This window comes from Somniosus microcephalus, chromosome 10 (genome assembly GCF_052327205.1).
Source record: "Somniosus microcephalus isolate GS21.2 chromosome 10, FLI_Smic_1.0, whole genome shotgun sequence".
Lineage (NCBI taxonomy): Eukaryota > Metazoa > Chordata > Chondrichthyes > Squaliformes > Somniosidae > Somniosus > Somniosus microcephalus.
Window position 1 is genome coordinate 187,920,106 of NC_140996.1, and position 25,718 is coordinate 187,945,823.

At 45.8% G+C, this 25,718-nt stretch overlaps 1 protein-coding gene across 3 annotated transcripts in view; it reads right to left on the bottom strand.

The window, feature by feature from the left end:
- Window positions 1-947: 947 nt before the first annotated feature.
- The window catches only part of stard13b (StAR related lipid transfer domain containing 13b), a 730,982-nt gene continuing 706,211 nt past the window's right edge, over window positions 948-25,718 (bottom strand). For all 3 annotated transcript variants that reach the window (XM_085999342.1, XM_085999344.1, XM_085999343.1), the window contains 5 exons: window positions 16,560-16,674; window positions 14,244-14,465; window positions 6,527-6,744; window positions 5,003-5,179; window positions 948-2,625 (listed from right to left, as the gene is read on the bottom strand). In XM_085999342.1, coding sequence (XP_085855468.1) covers window positions 2,508-2,625; window positions 5,003-5,179; window positions 6,527-6,744; window positions 14,244-14,465; window positions 16,560-16,674 — 850 coding nt within the window. In that variant the 3' untranslated portion in view covers window positions 948-2,507. The remainder of the gene's footprint in view (window positions 2,626-5,002; window positions 5,180-6,526; window positions 6,745-14,243; window positions 14,466-16,559; window positions 16,675-25,718) is intronic.

The window sequence follows — 25,718 nt, forward strand, 5'->3', positions numbered from 1 at the left end:
TGTCTCGGCGTCCTGGCCAACATTTATTCCTCAACGAATGATACTAAAACAGATTATCTGGTCAATTTCACATTGTTGTTTGTGGGAGCTTGCTGTGTGCAAATTGGCTGTCACTTTTCCTACATTACAACAGTGACTACACTTCAAAAGTATCTTCATTGATTGTAAAGCGCTTTGGGACGCCCCAAGGTTATGAAATGTGTTTTATAAATGCAAGTCTTTATTTTTTTGTCTTCATGTTGCGGTCTCTCTCTTTAGTTTTGCCAGTTCTTGTTCTTTTTCTTCTTTTAGGAGGAGGAGGTGGTGGGTGAGAATGTTCCCTTTAAGCCATGAGGCCGCTCAGCGCTCCAAGGGTCCCATGTAGCCAGGGAGCCAGCTTTTAAATTGAAAAAACAAGCATATGCATACCGCTAAAGGGGTCGCGCAGCCCAAAAAAATTACAGCGAACATTGGTGGGCGGTATCGCATGGTTTGGCAGGAAAAGGAGCCACCAATGACAGCTGGCTGTATTTGGGTGGTGGCTGCAGGGAAAATATGGCCATCAGTGACTCACTTCCCATCTCCTCCATCACATTCTCTGTCTTTCACTTTCCCACTATCCCCTCCCCTTCATATCACACCCTTACAGCCCTCGCTACCCCTACCTCTTCACCTTTGAACCACCGACTCAACCCCTACATCCTCCCCTCCCCCTTGCTCCACTGTCACCCACATCACCCTTGACCCCCCATTCACTTCTTTTCCATTAGCTCCCATCCCTGTTATCCAACTGATGCTACATTTATAATAAAAATGAAAAAAATACACATGGCAAATCACAGTTATGTCACTGTCTGCAGTATACAAACAGTGCATCATCTGAAGAGATTATCAAGTGGCATTTCAGTATATATGTGAAGACACCAACAAAATCTTCCATGTGAGCACCAATACAAGAAAGCCCTTACTTAAATGATGTAATCTTTATTAGTGCATTTCATAATATGATGAGGAAAAAATAAACTTTTTGTACAAGAAATAATGAAAACTTTAACCACAAATATTTTTTTAAAATGTATCAGAATTTCTCACTCTAAATATTAGGTAAACATATTTACAGTCAACAAAAATCCAGCAAATGAGGTAAAAATGAGGTATAAATAGTTACATCCTTAAATAAAATTCCTTGTCATACTAAATCCCAGTCAGCGGCATAATACTATGTTGAGAATATGGCCCAAGTACCAATGAAAGTACAACCGCTTGACTCATGCACATATAAAGTGACTACACTCATCAAGGATATGATTGCGATTAAGTATGTGACGCTGACATAGCATTTTTTTCACTGTTGTTTACGAGTAATTGCACCTTGTATGTTGCATATGAAAATAATACTGTGAAAATTATAATGTGCTTTAAAACATGCCCAGTATAATAGTGAAGAAGTACAATCAAGACTGTATTCTCCTCAGGAAAGTTCTTAATAAGCTTCCAGTACAAATTCCTGTTTTTGCTAATCCAGAGTGAACAATAAATTACTGAAATGAATAATTACTTTTTAAATACATATTTGCATGTTGGCGGGAGGGAGGGTCCAAAGACTTGGTGAAACCATCTACTCTATCTACACATGCACATTATTTTCAGCTCTGTTGGTTTTCTCAACTATTTCCATCACAGGTATAGTCAAGCTACAACTGTGTCAAAGCAAATCTGACCTCACCAAAGGTCATTGTTGAATTGGCCTCATTGTGCAAACACCCAGCTCACAATAGCAAAATCTGCTCAAAATTCTATGGCAAGATGTTGGGATCCAAGTGACAGGAATATCAGCTAGTCAGCCAGGCATCACAGCTGAATGTTAAAGGCTTAAAATATAGATACAGAATATATATATTTATATTTATACTTCATATATATCTTTATTATCTACATATATATATATATATAAAATAAAAATGCAGATGCTTCTCAGAAGCATTTATTCCTCAGACTGTGCAAAGCACAGATTAAAATTCTGTATAGATTTATGGATCTCAACTTTTGTATACGAGGCCCACCATAATTACCTGGAACCTAGGCTTGGTATACATGGATAAATTCAAAATAAAAATGTTGAAAGTGTGACTTTCTGAACAGCTCCAGATGCATGGTCTTATCTGAATCGATCTGGCAATGGGCCCAGGAGTTGCGCAAAGATTGGATCAGGGCACAAAGGGAGGGATTACAATGTTATAAAAGCTTGCCGTGGATGATGCAGGTCAGCACCACTGTGTATCTGCAACGCAGAGGAACACCATGGCAACCAGTACAGTACAGTACCATGAGGGCCCTTGGCAGAGATATCACTCAATACAAGGAGATTTTACCTATGTCTTTGCCGAGAGGAAGCCATTCACCATTTGTGAAACATTTAACCACCCTTTTGTCCATTTTCATTTCTGCCTCGAGGGATCAGCTTTCCCAGAAAATGGCTTCCCTGTTCCTTCTTCAAATGTACCCCTTCCGATAAAGGCTTTTCCGTTTCAGATTTTGGTTTCAGGTCCCTCTGCATTTAAAGGTTGAAATGAGTTTCTGATTCTAGCAACATCTGCTGCACAGAGATACCCAAAGGCTTTGTTGTACCATTCTGGAGTCCGGCCCCTAAAAAAATGAACACATTTGGACATTAGTGTGATGCATTCCCACAGACTGAGACAAGCACCCACAAACATCTGGGTGTAAAACACACTGGCAGTCTGCGGTGTTATTTTATGAATTTACAGCATCTGTACCCAGCCACGTGGATAGACCACAAATACCTAATACACATTACATACCAGCAAACAATTCCATTAGCATCGGAGAAAAACAAAACTTAAATTTTTTGAAAGAAAAGTTGGTGCCTTTTTTAATCTCCAGAATATCTGCGCAGTTTTAATATGCCACTGAAAAGACACGCAACTGTAATGGAGAAAATAATAAAAACAGAAAATGCTGGAAATACACAGATCTGTCTGTACATAAAAAAGAAAGACAGGTTCAGATTTTGGGTACACTTCATCCCTAGTGCTAATGAAGAATATGACCAGAAATGCTGACCTATTTTCCTCTATCAGATGCTGATTCATTAGCTGTGTGCTTCCAGCAGTCTCAGTTTCTAGTCCACTTAGATAGTAATGCTACATTCAATAATAGATGGCCGACAGTTACAAAGCAGTAATTCAATCGCGCAGTACGATCACATCATTAATCAGTAGAGTGAAGCTTGAGCAGTTTATGAAAATCAGCAGAATTACAAGGCTGAATTACTGCCTTGAAACTCAATGCATGACATCTTTCTTGCATTGTGTTATTTTGAGATTTCTTACCTTGATGTGCAAGCTCAGTACGAGAGGCACGTGAAGGTGGTGAAAAGCTGGTAACATGAGTGAGGTAGGATCTAACACACATTTCTTTTCTTTATTATAGTTATATCAGGTTTTTTATGAACAATTTTTCATTTTCCAGCCTCAATGAGCACATTTAATAGATAGAAAATTGGGTGGGCTGTTACACTAATGCTATCCTCCCTGCCCAATTTTCCTTTATGTGCTGTCCTCAGATAATCCTTTATGCCTAATTACAATAAGAAGAAAATTTGCCCCTGTAGGTTTTGTTTGGCATTTTTAATCAAGCTGATATTTCCATGTGATATCAGGTAAACAATAATCAAACCTCATTTTCTTGGGAGAGATTTTCAACCAAGTACTACTTAGTGAAATGAAACCAGCAGAATATCATAACATTGATCGGATTTCTAGGTATAGAAAGATACCTTTTCCAAATAAATTCTAAGGGGGAGAAATTGAGTATAGCCCCGTTTGGGGCACCAGCCTCGCCAGGGCGCTAAAAGTAGCGCCCCGGAAATATTCGCGCCCCCGCACCGGAAATTGAGTGGTTGAGCCCCAAAGGGAAGCGCGGCGCTACTGGAGGCACCCCGCATCCCTCTTGGGGCACTGTGAGTGAATATCGTGGCACAACATGCCGCAGCATGTCGCGCTGCGGTATTGCAGGCCTTCCTCCCCCTCTTAAAGGGGAGGGGCCTTGTGCAGCGCGATCTGGGGCCCAGCTGGGCCCCCGAGGATCGGGAGTGCAGGCAAAAGAGCCCGGCACCGAGGAGAAGTGCCAGGTTCTTGGAGCGCAGCCGGCACTCCGTGGGGGGGGTGGGGGGGGTTCAGGAGGCAGGGGACGGGAGCACAGGCAGGTGCTGGCAGGCGGCCAACAACAAAAATGGCCGCCCCGCACCTCGCCTTTAATTTGCGCCTCCCCAGCTGCAGGTAGGCCACCCTGACCCTGTCGGACATAGCGTCTGCCGATAAATCAGGGGGCGCTGCCGATTATCGCGGCCGGAGTGTCAGCGGGGCGCTGGGCACACTGATGACATCATCGGCAGCAGCACAGCGCTAACGGTTAGCGCCACCACTAATGTCCCGCGGAATTTAGGAGGCGTGGGCAGTGCCGCGCCTGGGCGCGAGTTGGCTTGCGACCCACTTAGCACCCTCTTAAGGCGCTAACAGGTGGCGCAACCAACTGAATTTCTCCCCCTAAATCTTTAGAAAAGTTGAATTATTGGACATCTTTTACTTGGAGTGCTCCCATTCACTGTCCTTTCTTACATAAAGAGAGGAAGAATCAGAGACAAACAGAGACAAGAGGAGAAAATATGGGCGAGCCAGAGAGAGAGAGAAAGAGCGAGAGCGAAACAGTGAGACAGTGGAAGACAAAACTGAAAGACAATGAGAAGGTGATAGAAGGATTAGAGAATGAGGACTGGCCGACAGAAAGACTTTGTTTTACTTTTCTCCAGAAGCAAAGCCATAGGAGATTAATTATTTATTATATATGAATATTTTTTTCGCTGGTAAGAGAATGGGGAGTTCTTTAAGGACAAAGCTATCCCCCGCAAGTCTTCTCTCCCCCTTTGTTACTGTAGGCAAATGTTAACATTTAAAACTCAGATTAACAAAAGAGTGTGCCACTGGTACAAGAGTTCATTTACCTCAGGTCAGCTCTGCTGATGTGCGTCATTCTGGATTTCCCAGAGCCACATGGCTCAATCAGACACTGACTGTCCATGACCATGGCTCGGACTCCACCCACCAAAGGTGCCTCGTCGTGTTCTATGGAAATGGCCACCAGCGCACATGTTCCCTTTGGTAAATCTGTCCTCCATGTTCTGAAAGAGCCAAAGACAGAAACAACAGAAGGTTATTTTATCCTGAGTTTACAAGGGAAAGATAGAAACGTAATAGCCCTAGCAGAGTGTCAAATATGCAAAGAACCTCACGAGCATGACTGAATCTCACGGTGGCCACAGAGGAACAAATCTAAGCGGTTAAATGGAAAATAAATCTTAACTAAGTAAGCACAAGACTCAAGAGCACCAAGTATTTTATTTTAGTTTCATTGAATGTTCAAATATCTAATTTAGTAATAACGTGTGACGGTTTGTCATGTATCTTGGTTAAAATCACCACAGTGCTGAGATACGTTTCATGCATCAATGCTTGACCATAATGTTGTTCAGCAACAAACCAATTCTCTTGTGGATTGCCTATGGTTTGTTACTGATGTTTGTGAGAATGAAGTCATAGAACTCTAAATAGTGATGGTGATATCCTTGGTGATACAAGCGCTTTGCATTCTTGGATTATTTGCATTTGTGGAACCTGGGCCACACTTTCTGCAAAAATGATGCTAACCTGGTTTGAATGCAATGACATTATTTTGGCTAAAATTTCAGTCCCTTAAGTTTAGTCAAAAAAGTAGATGCAAGTTAAATGAGACATTCCATCAGTTTTTTTTTTAAACATACGTCTTTTTTTTTCTTAAAGTTCCCGAAGGCAGAAATGATGGCCCTTTAGTGTTTGCATTGAGACGTAACAGTGGCGTTTTCACTAGCTAGTGTTCTTAATGTTTGCAAATGGTATGCCTGCAAAGAGGCCTCCATGTGCTCCGGCATCTGCTGCATTGATAGCACCTCTTTGCTGAAGATGCAAGCCCGCTATTTGGATTAATCGAATCAGATAAAGCCACACACTTTATTACGCTATGTGGTAACATCAGATCTGACAAGTTGCTTGCTTCCAGTAGTACTGAATTTTCCATGAAAAGGAGTCTCAACCTGGTGTACTGGGAAAAATTCAAAAACAATAACCTCATATTCCCCAGAAAGCCAGCCCACACATATCTCACAGATGGGAACCAGTGAAGATAAAAGAGGAAACACACTTTTGATTACATTCATGGGGAGTCTCAGTGAGCACGAGTCAAAAATTAAAAAGGAAAATTAGGTGGAATTTCCAAGAGTAAGAGAGTTATGGAATAAATAATGAGGAAGACGACCACTGAGGCATGTCATATAAATGGGTAGATTTCTGGAGAGAGAAAAGATTGAGGAACATGATAAGAAGTTGGTGTGAATAAAAGAAGAATTTTACACACTGGTGATAGATTACTGGTGAATGACTCATTTTCAGATGCTAGTGTCTGGTATATGGTGCATTCTGTATTCAAAACTCACCTCAGTGTGACAAAGTCCCTGCTGGGGTGAGGAGCCATGCTGTTCAAGACATACTGGAAGATTTCAGTCTGCTTATCCGGGGATTCTATGATTTTCCACTGGAGCAGGTCATCATCCCACAGGTGGCGCTCTCGTAGTACTCGATTCAGAACTACAGAAGGTGGTGCCTCTACTTCAACGTTCACCTTCCACAGACGAAGAGGGTGACCATCACCAACCTACGATAAAAGAAGCAATGACTTTCATTACTGGAGGCACTTGGTGCAAACAGTGGGATACGCAGTTTATTCCATAAGTGAGTGGAAGGGTGCATAATCCACAAGTGTTAGGTGTGGGTGTTAGGCATGGCTAAGTGGGTAGCACTCTCGCCTCCGAGTCAGAAGGCTGTGTGTTCAAGCCCCATTCCAGAGACTTGAGCACAAAATCTGGGCTGACACTCCAGTGCAGTACGGAGGGAGTGCTGCACTGTCGGAGGTGCCATCTTTCGGATGAGATGTTAAACTGTCTCGGGTGGACGCAAAGGATCCATGGCACTATTCGAAGAAGAGTAGGGGAGTTTTCCCGGTCAATATTTATCCCTCAATGAACACCACTAAAACAGATCATCTGGTCATTATCACATTGCTGTTTATGGGACCTTGTGCATAATTTGGCTACTGCATTTCCTACATTACAACATGAATACACTTCAAAAGTACTTCATTGGCTGTAAAGTGCTTCGGGACATCCTGAGGTCGTGAAAGGCGCTATAGAAATGCAAGTTCTTTCTTTCAAGTGACAATACCACCAATCATGGCTTCACCATGAATCTGTCTGCAATACTTGTATTAATTCTATGTAACTCAAAAAAGTGTAAAATCAAAAACAAGAAAACTTCAAGTCACACAATTGAAATAAAAACAAAAAATGCTGGAAATACATAACAGGTCAGTCAACTTCTGTAAAGAGAAATGGTGACATTTCCACTGCTGAAGGGAACAGACCCAAAACATTATACCCTGCCTGTGGTGTATGTAACCTGTTCCACCTTAAGAGAACTTAAGCCTGTTCCACCTTAAGAGATGTACTACTTTCTCTGGCTGCTGTATACGTAATACCGGTGGTGACCACACCGGTATATAAGCACTGTGTAGTAATATTGTATTCAGAATAGTCCCGACCTCCAACCAGTAAAGACCTGTTGAATTTACTCTTGTAGTCTGTGTAGTAATTATCACTATAACACACAGACTTAACAGTGGCGACGAGTCCGATTCTTACCCTGCGGCAGTTATTTCCACGGCGGCTTCGTCCACAGACAGGACGTCGAAGAGAGGTTTCCACCCTCATCACCCTACTGGAAGACACGTCGAGCGGCAGGCATCGAGAAATCTGAGTGCAGAAGACATCCTGACCTCGAAGCCTCCATCAGCGACTGTCAGCTTTCTTCTTTCTACCTCGGTGGTGGGTAAGCCGGGAAGCGACGCAACAGAAAGTCAACCGCGTTGGCTGTACAGACGGGGCTGGGAAGACGGAGGAATAAGGGCGGTGAGATCGATCGCGACCGGAGATAAGGGCCGGGCCGCTTTCGAGCGAGAGGCGCAGCGCGGGGACATCGATCGCGACCGGAGATAAGGGCCACATTCGGGCTAAAAGGCGCAGCGTCTGGGGAAACTGAAGGCGCGAGAGCTGCGGTGAAGCGGAGACAGCGTCGGGGGACGGTTGAAGACCGCCAAGCGCGGGAAAACCACCATTTTGTGGGCGGAGGACGACGACAAGAGCGGGAAGCCGGCATCTTGGATAACATAAAAATACAATAAATTGCAACGATGCCTAAACATGGGAACATTAATACCTTTGATAGTGACATCGAAGATTGGGCCATGTATGTAGAACGCATACAAAATTATTGTAAGGCAAATAAAATTCCTGATGCAGATAAAGCACTAACATTATTAAATTTAATGGGTGCGAAGACATACGGGCAATTGAAACACCTGTTATCACCAGATGAACCGGCGGATAAGACGTTCGATGAGATTGTTACTGTCCTGAAAAATCATCTAAACCCCACGCCGCTGATGCTAGCGGAACGATTTAAATTTTACGACAGAAGGCAGCTGCAGAATGAAAGCAATGCTGAATATTTGATGGAATTACGTAAGCTAGCAAAATATTGTCAGTTTGGAACGGGACTGACAGAGGCACTACGAGATAAATTTGTGTGTGGTTTATTTAAACAGGATACACAAAAGCGACTGCTCGAGGAGAATGAGCTGACGCTTGAGAAGGCGGTCACTATGGCAGCAGCACACGAAGCCGCAGCGAGAGGCACGGCAGTAATGCAGCTACGGTCACCGGAACTCAGTACAAACAAATTGGGTTTGAGTTCTGTCAAATGTTATCGTTGTGGAAAGACAACGCACGATCAGAACCAGTGTTGGTTTAAAAACCAAGAATGCAGAACGTGTGGCAGGCTTGGCCACATAGCTAAAGTATGCTGGTCAGGAAAGAAGACCAGCAACAAAAAGTCACCGCAAGGAAAATACGCAAAGGTACACAAGGTGACAAAGAACAGTTTGACCGAACAGAAGTCAGATTCAGATGCTAGCAGTAATGAACTGGATAGCTTAAGAGTACACAACGTTGGTAAGGATGCAGATCTCCAGACAATTTGGGTCACTCTTCAGATAGCAGGAGTCCAAGTAAAAATGGAATTGGACACTGGATCGGCATTGACGGTCATGAATAAGAAAGATTACAAAAGGTTATTCCAACATATTCCCCTACAGGATACAGAGATTATATTGAAAACATACACGGGGCAAAGAGTGTACCCCATCGGAAAAATAGTGGTAGAAGTGGTCCACAAGGGCGAAGAAAGCCAAGTAATGGACTTATATGTGCTACCTGAAGGAGGTCCACCACTACTAGGACGGGAGTGGATTAGGAAAATTAATATGGACTGGCACTCCTTGAAGGCACTAACGGTAGATTCCGGGGAAACAGATGTCAAACCTAAACGATTGTCCAGAATATTGGATGATGCTAAAGAGGTGTTCCAGCAGGGACTGGGAACACCGAGAGGAATTACGGCAAACATCAAGATTGATGAACATGCACAACCAAAATTTTTTAAAGCCAGACCGGTACCCTATGCAATACGACCTACTGTTGAAGCGGAACTGGAAGCACTAGAATGTTCAGGTGTACTGTCTAAGGTAGATTGGAGTGAGTGGGCTACGCCCATTATTCCCGTTATGAAACGTCCTGCGAGCAACAAGCCAGGAGATCCAGGGAAGGTTCGCATCTGTGGAGATTTCAAAATCACCGTTAATCCGGTGCTTCACACGGTGCAGTATCCGCTTCCATGGATTGAGGATATTTTCGCTTCATTGTCTGGCGGGAAACACTTCACCAAGATAGACCTGGCGCAGGCGTACTTGCAGATGGAGGTTGAGGAAGAGTCACGCCAATACCTCACGATCAACACGCATCGAGGGTTGTACCGGTACAATAGGCTGGTTTTTGGAGTGGCATCGGCTCCAGCAATTTGGCAGAGGGCCATGGAGCAGGTATTACAGGGAATTCCAGGCACACAATGTTACCTGGACGATATTCTGATCACAGGTGATGGTGATGAACAACATCTCGCAAACTTGGAACTGGTGCTCAACAGACTGAAAGAGTATGGACTTAGAGTAAATCGGCAGAAATGCGAGTTCTTCCAGAAGCGGATCTCATACTGTGGCCATGTCATTGACCGGGAGGGGCTTCATAAGTCTCCTGACAAGATTGAGGCAGTTGTAAAGGCTCCCGCTCCGGAGAATGTCTCTCAGTTGAGGTCGTTTCTAGGATTAATTAACTATTACCATAAATTTCTGCCAAATCTATCCACGGTACTGCACCCGTTAAACGCTCTTTTGCAGAAAGGGGTACCATGGGAATGGGGCGAAAACTGTAAGAAGGCATTTCGCAAAAGCAAAGAATTGATCACCTCAGAGGAAGTGTTGGCTCACTTCAACCCGACACTGCCTATTCGGTTGGCTTGTGATGCTTCTCCATATGGTATTGGGGCAGTACTCTCACACAAGTTGCCAAATGGCACGGAAAGGCCAGTCGCGTTTGCATCCAGATCATTGACCTCCGCTGAGCGCAACTATGCGCAGATCGATAGGGAGGCTCTTAGCCTTGTATGGGGAGTGAAGAAGTTTAATCATTACCTGCAGGGCCAAAAATTCACACTTCTGACAGACCATCAACCGTTGGTATCCATTTTTAACCCTAAGAAGGGTGTTTCAGTGATGACAGCGCAGCGTCTCCAGAGATGGTCTCTTTTCCTAGGGGCACATCAATATCAAATAGAATTCAAAGGTACGAAACAGCATGGCAATGCTGATGGGCTGTCGCGCCTGCCACTACCTGAAGAAGAAGACACGACGAAAGTTGACCCTGTTGAGTTATTTCATTCGACCATCATCGAGTGTTTACCAGTCACCAATGCAAGTATTGAAAGAGAAACCAGGAACGACCCGACACTGTCCAGAGTCTACGAGGTGACAGTGAAAGGATGGCCAACACGGGGTGATCCTCTGTTACCGGCATTTTCGGCAAGGCGAGACCAGCTGTCCGTCTGCCATGGTACCTTGATGTATGGGACAAGAGTGATTATTCCTCCCAAGTTAAGGGAAAGAGTTTTAAACGAACTGCATGAAGGTCATCTGGGGGGAGTTAAAATGAAAAGTCTTGCTGGGGCTTATGTATGGTGGCTGGGTATTGACCAACAGATTGAGGAGTTAACGAAAAGCTGCGCTGGGTGCCAAAAAGTGCAAAATGCACCTCCGATAGCACCGCTACACCCATGGGAATGGCCTTCAGCCCCATGGCAACGCGTACACATTGACTTTGCTGGTCCATTCATGGACTCCATGTTCCTAATCGCGGTGGACGCACATTCCAAATGGCCAGAAGTCATCAAGATGGATACCACTACTTCAGAAAAGACAATTGCGGTGTTAGGAACAATATTCGCAAGGAACGGATTGCCAGAACAGATCTGTTCGGACAACGGACCACAGTTTGTATCGGAAGAATTCCGACAATTCTTAAAGAAGAATGGAGTAAAACATTATACCTCTGCCCCATATCATCCGGCGACAAACGGGTTGGCTGAAAGATTTGTCCAGACATTCAAAAAGGCAATTAAGGCCATGAACGATGATCAGATTCCGCTGCAACACAAGGTCGACAAGTTCCTGATGTCATATCGAAACGCCAATCATGCAGTGACTAACCAAAGTCCTGCCATGATGTTTTATAACAGGAGGTTGCGGTCCAAGTTGGACTTGTTAAAACCAAATGTGCGGAGGGAAGTGGAAAACAAACAGTTTCGGCATATTAACAACAAGACCACTCGAACTTTCGACGTAGGACAACCAGTGTTGGCAAGGGGCTATGGAAATGAAAAATGGCAGTCCGGAACAATTCGGGCCAGACAAGGACCTCTGATGTACACAGTAGATATTGGTCATAATGTGATAAGGCGTCATGCGGATCAACTGGTAGAGTCGAGAGCAAGGGTCGAACCCATGGTTGTGACAGAGACAACTGTGGAAGACGTTAATGAACCTGAAGCATCTACCTCGGCAGGGAATATACTTGATGATGATGACACCCAATACATTGGAAACCAAATAGAGGAGGCACCTCAACAACAAGAATCAGAGACTACTGAGAGGCGTTATCCAAGCCGCATCAGAAAGCCTCCTGAGAGACTGAACCTTTGAACTGTTATACCTGAAGTTATATATGTATATATGTTATTATGTTATGTTAAATGGGGATATGACTGTTAAGCTAAAAAGGGAGGATTGTGGTGTATGTAACCTGTTCCACCTTAAGAGAACTTAAGCCTGTTCCACCTTAAGAGATGTACTACTTTCTCTGGCTGCTGTATACGTAATACCGGTGGTGACCACACCGGTATATAAGCACTGTGTAGTAATATTGTATTCAGAATAGTCCCGACCTCCAACCAGTAAAGACCTGTTGAATTTACTCTTGTAGTCTGTGTAGTAATTATCACTATAACACACAGACTTAACACTGCCCTTTCTCTTTACAGATGCTGATTGACACGTTGTGTATTTCCAGCATTTTCTGTTTCTCCTTTTTATAAAAGTAGTTGAACACTGAAAAGGATTAATAAGCTTTATGATGTCAGGAGGAAGCTGTTATGACAGAAAATTGTTATTTCAAAATATATACAAGATCGGAGTTCCTCGCCATGCGATATAAATAAAAGATATCTCACGCAGATAGTAAGTAACAGCAGCGCTTCAAGCAAAGTGAACAATCTATGGCCGAGCACTGGATACATGACTGAATATCAATTTCTTTTGCACAAATGCCTGCACTTTGTCAGCATTAGTAAGAAGCCGGTCTGCTTCTTCTTTTAGTTTTGAAGAAGGGTCTGCACCCAAAACAATGGGCCGGATTTTGCGGTCGGTATGGCGGCGTAGAGTACGCTGCCGTACCTCCTTTGAAATCCACCGCAAGTTTGGGATTTCCGCATGCGCTCGCGTGAAATCCGGAGCTCGTGGTCGGTCAACATGCGCGTTGACAGGCCATCTGCACAGGCCATGAAAAGCAATTGCTGGTGCAGAGTTGGGCTATTTGCCCACTGACTGGCCGTAATTGTGCACGGAAATGTTACAGTTGTAATTAAATCTGATTTCGGGATTCGATTATATCTCATTACGGGATTCCCTTCAGAAATGATTAAAATCAAATTCTGCATTTGCGATTGGAGGACCAGGCCCACGTGATCCCAGGCTTCCGCACCGCCTGCGTCCCTGGGATCCATGGGCAATTATGCTGCCCTCCGCCTCGCAGTCTCAGACCGCAAGTTTTCACAGCCTCGCCGCCATCAGATAGGTGCATAATGCTTTCGCGGGTCGGAGGTGTACTCTGGAGGTATGCCTCCAACCGCAATTTTTGGCCCATTATTTTTTCTGCTCTCTCCACAAATGCTGACTTGCAGTTTGTTTCCAGTAGTTTCTGTATTTGTTTACCATTATTAGTAAGGTTGTGATATTGTGAATGGACAGTTTTTAGTTGAACACAAATTTCTCCAGCATTGCTACACTTTCCAAGTTGTTCTACCTCTGTCTCGTTAGATCTCCCCTACTGCTGATTGTTCGTGACTAAGAGGATAGATGGGCGACCTGCTTGCAGGCCTTTTTAATCTGGCTGTTAGAAGAGGTGCACGAGAGTGGTGCAGTTCTATTGCAGTCTTCTCTCCTTCTCCTCACCGAAGTGGCTTCTCCTCCACTCCATCCCTTTCTTAGACTGCCTGGCAGAGATTGGGCTTCAGCCTATGGGGAATCATTGTAGTGGAGGGTGTTAGAGAATCCACATTAAGTGACAATTTGGCCTATGCCACAAGAGCACCACTTAGACGTTTTTGCATTTTATTTGCACTTACAACCACTATCTGTTGCTGACAATGTTTTAAATATGTAAATGTTGTGATGCTGATACAGATGAAATACCATTCCTGCAGGCAGTGAAAAACACAACCATGTGCATAGAAGATACAAATAAATTACTGATGAATATTTAGAGGACATAGTTCAAACTGATTTTATATTTTTTTTATCAACTAAAGAAGCATGTAGGTTTTTATTTAATCATAAAAGTATTAAAATATAGCAGAAGTACTTATGTACAAATGTACCTTTTTGTAAGCAAGTTCAGTGTTATCAGGGCACGGACACGAAACCCAGCCCTTAAATTTCTCCCTGGCTTCTTTCTGGAGGTTCTGGACCACATTCTCCAGGTAAGTCTGATAATTTGCCCCGTCATCATCCAGTTGCTTTCCGAGCTCCTCTAGTGTCAGTGGGTGGGCGTCGGCTTCAACATAGGAGTTCCGGGACTGCGTCATCATATCTTGAGGGATCTGTTCCAAACAGATGGATAACTGGGTAAAGGTAAACCACAGACAGTTTTCTGTTCTATCCATGAGCACCTTATGTCATAATGGCTTCACTGACAGCCCAGCACATTACTGTGAGCCAGCTGTGTCCCTAGACCCGAAGGGAGAAAAAATTGGGTGCTGCCCTGTTTGGGGCGCTAACGTCGCCGGGGCGCTAATGTTAGCGCCTGCCGCTGGAAATTCAGTGGTAGCGCCCCAAGCAAGAGATGAGGTGCTAATGGAAGGGCCTCACCTCCTTCTTGGGGCACTACTACTGAAGTTTGCAGCACTACGTGCAACAGCGCCATGCGCGGCGGCACGTAACGCCGCGTCATTGTAGGCCTCCACCCCTGATTAAAGGGGAGGATCCTAGCGCTGCGTGCATCGGGGCCCTGCTGGACCACTGGGAAAGCGGGGTGCCGTGAAAACAGCCGGCACCCCGCATAAAAAAGTGAAAGGGGGCAGGTGCTGGCAGTCGGCCAAAATAAAAATGGCCGCCTGACACCTGTCCCTTTAACTTGCACCGCCACTGCAAAAATGCCCCCTGACCCTGTCGGACATATCGTCCGGCGATAGGTCAGGGGGCGCAAGGGACATTTGCGGCTGGGGCTGATGACGTCATCGTCGGCGACGCAGCGCTGCTACCGGCTACCGCTGCCGCTAACCTCCCGCTGAATTTCGCAAGAGGTGTTAGAGGTGCCACACCCGGGGGCGCTAACGAGAGGCGCAAATCAACCCAATTTTTCCCCCTAAAGAAATAGTCCCAGGTTCTCAGCTTTTAGTTAAGAGCTGGAGAAAATTATTAAATATAAATTCATAAAAACTATTGTGCTTGCCTGTATGTGAACAGACACCCCTCATTGATGTAGTTCCATGAGGGGTCAGTATTATTTGAACCACAGGGGCTATTTCTTTTCAAAGTGCTTGTCTCCAGCTCAGAACAGGAGACTGCTGGGGGCGGGGTGGTGCGAGATGGGGATAGAAAAAAGCAGATGCCAGCAATTTCATCAGGGGTTCTCCTGATCAGTCGCCACAACTTTGGCGGACATCTTGTTTACGCAGTTTATCCAGGGTTTCCACTGATCCTCTGCCGAAGTTCCGGTGGCTAATCGGGACAACCCCCGAAGAAATTATTCACATCCTTCCGATAGTGTGGAGCCCAAAACTGCATACAGCATGCCAACTATGGTTTTACTAAGGTTTTATATAGATTCTATAGCTTCACTTTTATATTTGACATCTTTTTGCCATTATATCCAATATTCCATTACTTTAATGGCCTCATCCACTTGAGATGCTGCTTTTAATGTCTTGCGAACCTCAACCCCAAAATCCTTCTGCTCTTTCACATCACCCAGTTTTCCACCAAACTACAATTACAAGTGTTTCTTTTCCTTTTTAAATCAAAATGTACCACCTCACATTTACTGACATTGAATTCCATCCGTCACTTTGCAGCCCATTGAAGTATCTTATCAAAATATCTCTGCAGTTTCCTTTGATCCTCAGAATGATTTACTATGCCTCCTATTTTGTTAGTCTGCAAATTTGGACACCACTCCCTCTAGCCCTATTAACCAAATTATTGATATACAAAGTGAACACAAGCAGAACCCTGTGGGACACCACTACCCATTTCTAACCACACTGAGAAACTGCCCGTAACTCCTGATCTCGGATTCCTCTATTCTAACCAGTTTAGAGTTAAATTTGCTGTACTCCCTCTATTTCCAAACCCCTTAACTTTCTCCAGTAGTCTCATGTGTGATATCTTGTCAAAGGCTTTCTGAAAGTTCATATACACTACATCCACTGCATTTTCCCTATCCACCATAACTTTCACCTCCTCAAAGAACTCTACTCCCTTGGCTGAGATCAGCCTACGGAGCACGAATTTAGGTTAAAGGTTACTATATAGTAATGAAATATGGAATATAGTTATGGAAATTTATTGTACTTTATCATTTTTATATGGATTATGCAGGCCATGCAGTAGTGATACAGCAATTATCAAAATATGTTCTCTAAATCATCGCAGATTTGAAAATTCTTCAGTTTAGCTGCTCTGAGCAGACTCACCTGGAAAAGTTTGTTGCATTCTGTGATCATCTGGGCCAGACCCTGTGTTGCTGCCAGGTTTTCATTCAAATCTTTCTGATCAGGTTTTCCTGATGCATATTTACGATGCATTACCCTATTGCAATTAAATAGGAAAAGGCATGTCATCAGTCAATATTAAACTGAAAATATTAGGCACACACAAGCATGGCGCCGCAGGGACAGAAGACGCTGCCCATAAATTAGCAAAAAATATAAAAACAGATAGTAAGAGTTTTTATAGTTATATAAAAAGAAAAAGGGTGGCTAAAGTAAATGTTGGTCCCTTCGAGGATGAGACCGGGAAATTAATGGTGGGAAATATGGAGATGGCAAAAACACTGAATGAATATTTTACATCAGTCTTTACAGTAGAAGACACTAAGAATATCCCAACACTGGACAAACAGGGGGCTAAAGGGGGGGAGGAGCTAAACACGATCAAAATCACTAAGGAAGTGGTACTCGGTAAAATAATGGGACTCAAGGCGGATAAATCACCTGGACCTGATGGCTTACATCCTAGGGTCTTGAGGGAAGTGGCGGTAGGGATTGTGGATGCATTGGTAATAATTTTCCAAAACTCCCTGGACTCGGCAAAGGTCCCGGCAGACTGGAAAACTGCTAATGTAACACCCTTATTTAAAAAGGGCAGTAGACAGAAGGCTGGAAACTATAGACCGGTTAGCCTAACATCTGTGGTAGGTAAAATTTTGGAGTCCATTATTAAGGAGACAGTAACAGGACATTTGGATAATCATAATTTAATAGGACAAAGTCAGCATGGTTTTATGAAGGGGAAGTCATGTTTGACAAATTTGCTGGAGTTCTTTGAGGAAGTAACGTATAGGGTGGATAAAGGGGAACCAGTGGACGTAGTGTATTTAGACTTCCAAAAGGCATTTGACAAGGTGCCACACAAAAGATTATTGCTTAAGATAAAAAATCACGGGATTGGGGGTAATATTCTGGCATGGATAGAGGATTGGCTATCTAATAGAAGGCAGAGAGTTGGGATAAACGGTTCATTCTCAGACTGGCAATCAGTAACTAGTGGTGTTCCGCAGGGGTCAGTGCTGGGTCCCCAACTATTTACAATCTATATTAACGATTTGGAGGAGGGGACCGAGTGTAACATATCAAAGTTTGCAGATGATACTAAGATGGGAGGGAAAGTAGTGAGTGAGGAGGACATAAAAAACCTGCAAGGGGACATCGACAGGCTAAGTAAGTGGGCAGAGATTTGGCAGATGGAATACAATATTGGAAAATGTGAGGTTATGCACTTTGGCAGGAAAAATCGTAGAGCAAGTTATTATCTTAATGGCAAGAAACTGGAAAGTACTGAAGTACAAAGGGATCTGGGGGTCCTGCTGCACGAAACTCAAAAGGTTAGTATGCCGGTGCAGCAAGTGATTAAGAAGGCCAATGGAATGTTGGCTTTCATTGCTAGGGGGATAGAATATAAAAATAGGGAGGTATTGCTTCAGTTGTACAAGGTATTGGTGAGACCGCACCTGGAATACTGCGTACAGTTTTGGTGTCCATACTTAAGAAAGAACATACTTGCTCTCGAGTCAGTACAAAGAAGGTTCACTCGGTTAATCCCGGGGATGAGGGGATGGACATATGAGGAGAGGTTGAGTAGATTGGGACTCTACTCATTGGAGTTCAGAAGAATGAGAGGCGATCTTATTGAAACATATAAGATTGTGAAGGGGTTGGATCGGGTGGATGCGGGGAAGATGTTCCCGATGATAGGTGAAACTAGAACTAGGGGGCATAGTCTTAGATTAAGGGGCTGCTCTTTCAAAACTGAGATGAGGAGGAACTACTTCACTCAGAGGGTGGTAGGTCCATGGAATATGCTGCCCCAAAAAGCTGTAGAAGCTACATCATTACATAAATTTAAAACAGAAATAGACAGTTTCCTAGAAGTAAAGGGAATTAAGGGTTACGGGGAGCGGGCAGGAATTTGGACATGAGTCTAGGTTCGGATCGGTCATGGCCCTGTGGGTAGCGGAGCGGGCCCAGGGGCCATGTAGCCTGATCCTGCTCCTATTTCGTGTGTCTAATTCTGTTAGATTCAGGAGATGGTTCTGTGATAGTGGATTGGCGGTTAGGATCAGATCAGCCATGATCTTATTGAATGGCAGAGCAGGCTCGAGGGGCCGATTGGCCTACTCCTGCTCCTATTTCTTATGTTCTTATTACATTTCCCAATGAAAAACAGTTAAAATATTGTTTGTCCTCTTAAAAGCCTCCAGTTTGTCTGCTTGGTGAGTCACTTAGACGGCCTCTGCTTCTGATATACCCACTTGCTAACTGTGGCGAATGATTCATGGTGTCAGCCACTGCTATAGTTTAAAACTTTCTCAAGGCGTACAGATGACAATGCTCCTTTAAATCCTGGACCATAACAAATTATAAAAGTTCCTAAAATAATTTATTAATGTTACAGAATGAGAAACGTCCACTTGGCCCATCAAGGCTGCCAACAGACCACATGTAATTTTCTCTGGTATGCATTTCCCCCCAACTTGCTTACACCTCTGAGGGAGAGGAATAACTGGGTAAAACTTCCAAGAAAATTAAACTCGTGAAATTTGTCTCTGACCTCCAAAAGTTAATTGAGTGAAAATTCTAGGATATCAATTTGTTGTTACAGCTTGGATGCATGTGTCTATATACATTTGTTGTTTTACCCCAAAAATAAATATACTTAGCTCATTAAACAATGTAATCAGTGAAGGGGAAATGAAAAGCTTCAGTCAAGTTTAGCAGTGCCAGGTTATAAAGATATGATAAATCACATTCACGTACAAAAACAAACACCAAGAAATAAAGTAATGGATGGCTCAACTTATATTTTTTAGGTTCTAAGTTTAGGTTTTACAGTTTTATTGAATAATCTGATAAACGTCTAGCTTTTTCTTTCATCAATTAATGACTTTTGGGAAGTGAATGATCCAGTGTTATGATGATTCATTTTGTTAAAGCTAGTCAGTTTATCAATGTCCACATTATCTTGATATTTCTGTTAATCAATTTGTTGTGATGAGCTCCAATAACACTAGCTCCAGCATTTCACATTTATAGTTGAAAACAATATTCATTGTAAGATTTTACATTAAATATGCCATGTTCCTCCCATCCTTATTGTTGCTGATGAGGATGAAAATAATACTAAGCATTTAGAAACAAATTTTATTCAAGGACAGACTGCATGGACTTGCTAAAGGCAGGGTTCTGTTCTTTTCAGCAGTGGATATTGAATAGATAAAGAGAATGCAGTAGATGTAGTGTACATGGATTTTCAGCAGTCGCCCGATTGAATATCTCACGGGCTTTGCGAGAAAAATATAAGCGTATGTTAGAAGAGGAAATTTAGCAGCATGGTTAGCAGCAAAGTGGTCCACCCCAGGAGTCAGTGCTGGTTCCACTTTTGTTCTCGGTACATACAGGCGATTTGGACTTGAGTATAAGGAACGCAATCTAGAAATTTGCAGACGACACAAAAGTGAGGTTTGGCAAACAGTGAGGAGGACTGTAAAAGATTTCTGGAGGGCATAGGTAGGTTAGTGTAACAGGCAGATAAGTGACGGGTGCAATTTAATGTGGATAAGTATGAGATAATGGCCTAGAAATTCAGTTGCTTGCGCCAGCCGGTAGCGCCTTAGGAGGAGGAGATGTTGGGCGCTAGGCGGCTAGCGGCCGGGCGCAGCGCGATCTGCGCCTCTCCCCAACTTCACTAGAGATTTAGCGTCGGCGCAAAGTCTTTGCGTGCGCTCAGCTGCGCGCGCAGATCCTGATGTAATTTCATCGTGCAACGCCCTTTGTGCGCCCCAAACCGGAACTTCAGTGGCGCCGCCCTTCTTTGCGCCTGGCGCCCCCAGCGACTGGTAGAGGGGAACGGTTCCCAGTCGCTGCGGGGTGCGGGGGGCGCTATTTAAAGGGGACTCCTCCTGCATTATAAGTGACAGCCATTTTGTGCCAATCCTTCTGTGTGAGAGACAGATATTTGGAGAGAGACAAAGGCAGAGAGCTTTCTGCTTTGACTCAGCACTCGCACAGGTACTTCTGGCTTCAGGCCAGAGCTTTGCACTTGGATTTCACTTTCAGTGCCATAGCCTTGAGTTGCCACATATACTGTAATGGGGGCTACAATGGGTGGAAACGTTGGCTTTCTGCATTGCATTCAAAGGGATCAGAGACGCCGTGAGAGAGTGCCAGTCATGGCCAGACGGAGAAGGGCCAACAGGTGTCGGCACAGGAGGCCTTACCCACCCAGGGTATACCGCCAGCAGTTCTCATATCTGAACATGTCTGAGGAGCAGTGTGTTCGGAGGCTGCGATTCCGAAGGGAGGTGGTCACTGAGATCTGCCACCTGCTTCGCAGAGATCTGCAGCCACAGCTGAGGAGCAGGACGTCTCTGTCGGTGGCAGTGAAGGTGACGGTGGCTCTCAACTTCTATGCCACCGGCTCCTTCCAATCCGCTACTGGGGACATTGCCAACATCTCCCAGTTCGCGGTACATTGCTGCATCCGACAGGTGAACAATGCCCTTTTCAGAAGGAGACGTCAGTACATCTCCTTCCCCATGACCCTGGACAAGCAGCAAGAGCGTACAATGGGATTTGGAAGAATAGCGGGCTTCCCCATGGTCCAGGGCGTAGAACTGATGAACCAGCATTGGTCAGGCCTTGCTTCAGGGCTGCAGTGCGCAGGGCATGGCAGCCAGACAAGTCCACCCTCCCCCTTTAAGAGCTGACCGGCGCCAGAGTGTCTGCCGTCAATCAGCAACTCGCCGCACCTGCGCTGCGCCCGCCCTCGGGGGTATCGCCCCGGACCACCGGCTTAGCGCCTAATGATAGTCGTGCATCGCCTGTTTTAGCGCAGCAGCAACCTCTTGGGGCGATGCGACTGAATATCGGCGAAGGTGGCGGGAACTTGCGCCGGGCGCAAACCTTAGCGGCCGCCCGACTGTAGCGCCCCGAACGTGGCTATACTGAATTTCTAGGCCAATACATTTTGGGAGAGAAAGACACAAGGAATGGGAGTATCCCACTTAATGGAAAAATACTGAAGGGCATTGATGAACCAAGAGACCCATGGGTTTAAATACATAGGCCGGTAATTTGCGGTCAGTGGCGAAGCAAAGGCATTCGCCGCTGGCCCCGAAGTAAGCTTCCCACAAAGGTCTCGCGATCTCTGTGGCGAGAATGCTGAGAGGTTGTTTCCCCTGGCTGGAGTGTCTAGAACTAGGGGGCATAGTCCCAGAATAAGGGCTCGACCATTTAAGACTGAGATGAGGGGGAATTTCTTCACTCAGAGGGTTGTGAATCTATGGAATTCTCGGCCCCAGAGGGCTGTGGAAGCCGAGTCTTTGAGTATATTCAGGACAGAGATAAATAGATTTTTGGACTCTGGGGGAATCAAGGGATATGGAGATCAGGCGGGAAAGTGGAGTTGAGGTCGATGATCAGTCATGATCTTATTGAATGGTGGAGCAGGCTCGAGGGGCCGTATGGCCTACTCCTGCTCCTATTTCTTATGTTATGAGAAGTTCGGCTTTTCCGACTTTTAGTTGAAATCAGTGCAAGATAATGGGGAATCCCTAATGCAAGCTGCTGTGACGTCAACAAGCTGTCTAAGCAGCCAATCACAATGCAGAATTCACACACACCGGGAACCAGGAAGTGAATAAGCTCCTTTTACTCTAACTTTTTAGAGAGCAAAACAAAGATTGGGGCTCTCACATGGGGAAAAGGTAAACCTGAAATAAAGATGATCAAACTTTTAAAAAAAAAAACTTTTTATTTTTATTTTTTTTTAAAGTTTCTTAAAAATTGTAATTTATATTAAAATGAATAAATTTGACACTCCACAAAAATAAAATTAGTTTTTCAGAGCCATAATGCTCGTTTAGCAGTCAAGACACTGTTAAAACCCCAGCTACACCTAATCCAAAAGGGTCTAACTTTTAACGGGGAATTTATCAGCGATATTACCGCAGAAAGGCCCAAGTTTTCGTCAATTTCCTCGATTTCACAGATTTCACTGATTGCTGGCTGTGAGGGGTGGGGGAATCACAGCATAGCCAGTGTCGGAGCAGTGAATGACTGACCGCAACTTCAGGATTCCTGCGTTAGGGTGCGCATGTGCAACATCCTGAAGTTGCGCACAATTTCAAAGGTTCGTCCGCCGTTATTACCCACCGCAACTTCCGACCCAATAGTCCCTGAAAGTGAGTGTGCAGGTAGATAAAGCCATAAAAAAAGTGGAAATTTGGGGCTTGTAAATAGGGGCACAGAGGATAACAGTAAAGAAGTATGATGACTTTTTACAAAATATTACTTAGGCCAAAGTTAGAGTATCATGTGCAGTTTTAGGAACAAAGGACATTAAGACCATAGAGCATGTACAGAGTAGATTCGCCAGGATATTGCCAGGGATGGAAAACTATTGTGAGGAGAGACTTAAAATACTGAGAGTTTAAAAAAGTGAAGTATTTTAATGGAGTGAATAGGGAAAGACTCGTTAAGGATTCAGGGATGAGGGGTTATCAATTTATAACTGACACCAAGAGAAGAATGAGAGACAATCGGAGAAATTTCTTCACACAGGGGTTTATTGGAACATGCAATGCATTGCCACAGGGAGTAGTTGAGGTAGAAATCATTGCATCTTTTAAAGGAAAATTGGATAAATATTTGAAAGAGGAAGAAACAAGACTATGGGTGAGGACAGGGCAGCGGGATTAGCTTTGCTCACTCTAGCAAAGATTTGGCACAGACACAATGGGCTGGATGGCCTCATTGTGTACTGTAAAGTTCTATGATTCTAATCAGATCGGGCTTTTGTTTTCTGATCTGAAACAGCATTTATAAATTTAGATATTTAAATGCATTGGCCTAGAAATTCAGTATAGCCACTTTTGGGGCGGTAAAGTCGGGCGGCTGCTAAAGTTTGCGCCCGGCGCAAAGTCGCGCCCCCTTCGCCGATATTCAGTCGCATCGCCCCAAGAGGTTGCTGCTGCGCTAAAACAGGCGATGCACCACTATCTTTAGGCGCTAAGCCGGCGGTGCTGAGCGATACCCCCGAGGCCGGGCGCAGCGCAGGTGCGGCAAGTTCTTGATTGACGGCAGACACTCTGGCGCCGGTCATCTCTTAAAGGGGGAGGGTGGATTTGTTTGCCTGCCACGCCCTGCACACTGCAGCCCTCAACCTAGGCCTGACCACTTCAGCTTCACCTGTACAACGCCCAGGACTATGGAGGAGAAGGCCAGGGAGAGAGTGCAGCGCTTCAGCGACCTGAGGGTGCTGGTTGGCGGAGTGGAGCGCAGGCGCCATGTTTTGTTCCCAGAAGGTGGCAAGAGGCCGCTGCCCAGCGCCTACCGGAAAGCCTGGAGGGAGGTGTCCAACAGGGTGTCTTCCAACAGCGTGGTTGCCAGGACTCCTGTGCAATGCCGGAAGAAGTTCAACGACCTCACTCGGGTTGTCAGGGTGAGTACCCTTTCCAGTGTCCTCCTCATCCCTGCATGTGCACCTCACGTTATGGGCAAAGGGACCTGAAAGCCCTAATGGCCAGCCCTCATCCAGCAGCTATGGGACTGGCATGAAAATCACTTGCACATTCAGCACTTTACACACTGTCCAAGCTATTCGACCATGGGAGGCATTGCAGACAAGATCAGGGCTACACACTGTCCAAGCTATTCGACCATGGGAGGCAGTGCAGACAAGATCAGGGCTACACACTGTACTTAGAGGCCGTCCTTTCTCTTGCAGGCCAAGGTTGCGCACAACCGGCACAACCGAACTGAGACCGGGGGAGGCCGTCCTGACCTCAAAGAGCTCTCCGACCTCGACCAGCGTGTGGAGCGCATTATGGGAGGCCGGCTGATTGGCCCCGTCGCCAGTGGAGATGCCGACCCTGTTCTGGGCACCAATGGTAAGGGCATGACCTTTTGGACCTCTCTCGTTCCACTTGCGCATCAGATCAGCATCCTTTGCCACTGTCCGACCAATGCGGTGAATGGCACCACTCATGCCTCCCTCGCTGCCGCCCTGTCCTCACTCTAAAGCTACTCTTGTGCCTTCCTGCTTTCAGATGGTGAATCGCCAGGTGAGGGGGCGGGCCCCCAAGCTGCCACTGTCAGCCCTTCGGAAGACGAGGAGGAGGAAGAGGAAGCCGGCCCATCAGTGCCACCCTCAGCCGCGCCAGCCCATGGCGATGTAGGGGACACGTCTTCCCTGGAGGGGAGCCGGGGGGAAGGGTCGGAGGAGAGTGAAGCTCCGGGGCCCAGCGGCCTGCAGCAATGCGGGAGGGGTGGGGAAGCTCGGCGGACTTCTCCCCAGAGGGTGAGTGCGGCCTCCAGTCCTGAGACGGTCAGCGTAGAGGAGGTGCGCCTCCTAGAGGAAATGGCCGTCCAGGCTGAGCGCAGGCACACTGAGCTCATGGCTGCAGTGGCAAGGATGCCTGACTCCATAGAGTCACTGGCAAGGAGTGTGCAGGAATTCGGGGCAGCACAGGCCAGGAGTCTGCAGGACATCGCGGCAGCACAGGCCAGGAGTCTGCAGGACTTCGCGGCAGCACAGTCGGCTTCTAGCCAAGTGCTCAGTCGTGCCGTCCATTCACTGGCTGGTGTCATGCGGACACAGACCAGGGCCACACGGGCACTAACTGCTGCGACCTCGCTGGATCAGCCAGGCATCGCCAGGGCACTCGCCGCGCAGCAGCAGCCCAGCAGTCTGTCCTTCAGCTGTTTGCTGCGCATGCTGCAGTGCTGGCCCGTGCGAGTGCCAATGTGTCAGGCGACCAGCGAGCACCTGCGATCTGCCAGGTTGCCACCATTCCTGCAGCCGACACTGCCACTCCGCCATTGCAGCTGCCACGAGCTGCTGGACAGACTGCTGCTGCCCAGCCAGAGTTGGAGCAGTCAGCAGCCGGACACTCCAAGGCCAGAGCTGGTGCAGGCCGACCCCCAAGGGCATCTGCCGTCTCGCCATCTGCCCCTCAGCAGCCTTCCCCCAGCCTTGCTGCAGCCACTGGGCTCCCATTGAGGAGCAGCAGGGCGGGCAGGGGCCAGGCAAGGATGCGCAAGGCATCGCCCTCGCAGGGCAAAAAGTAGAGGTAT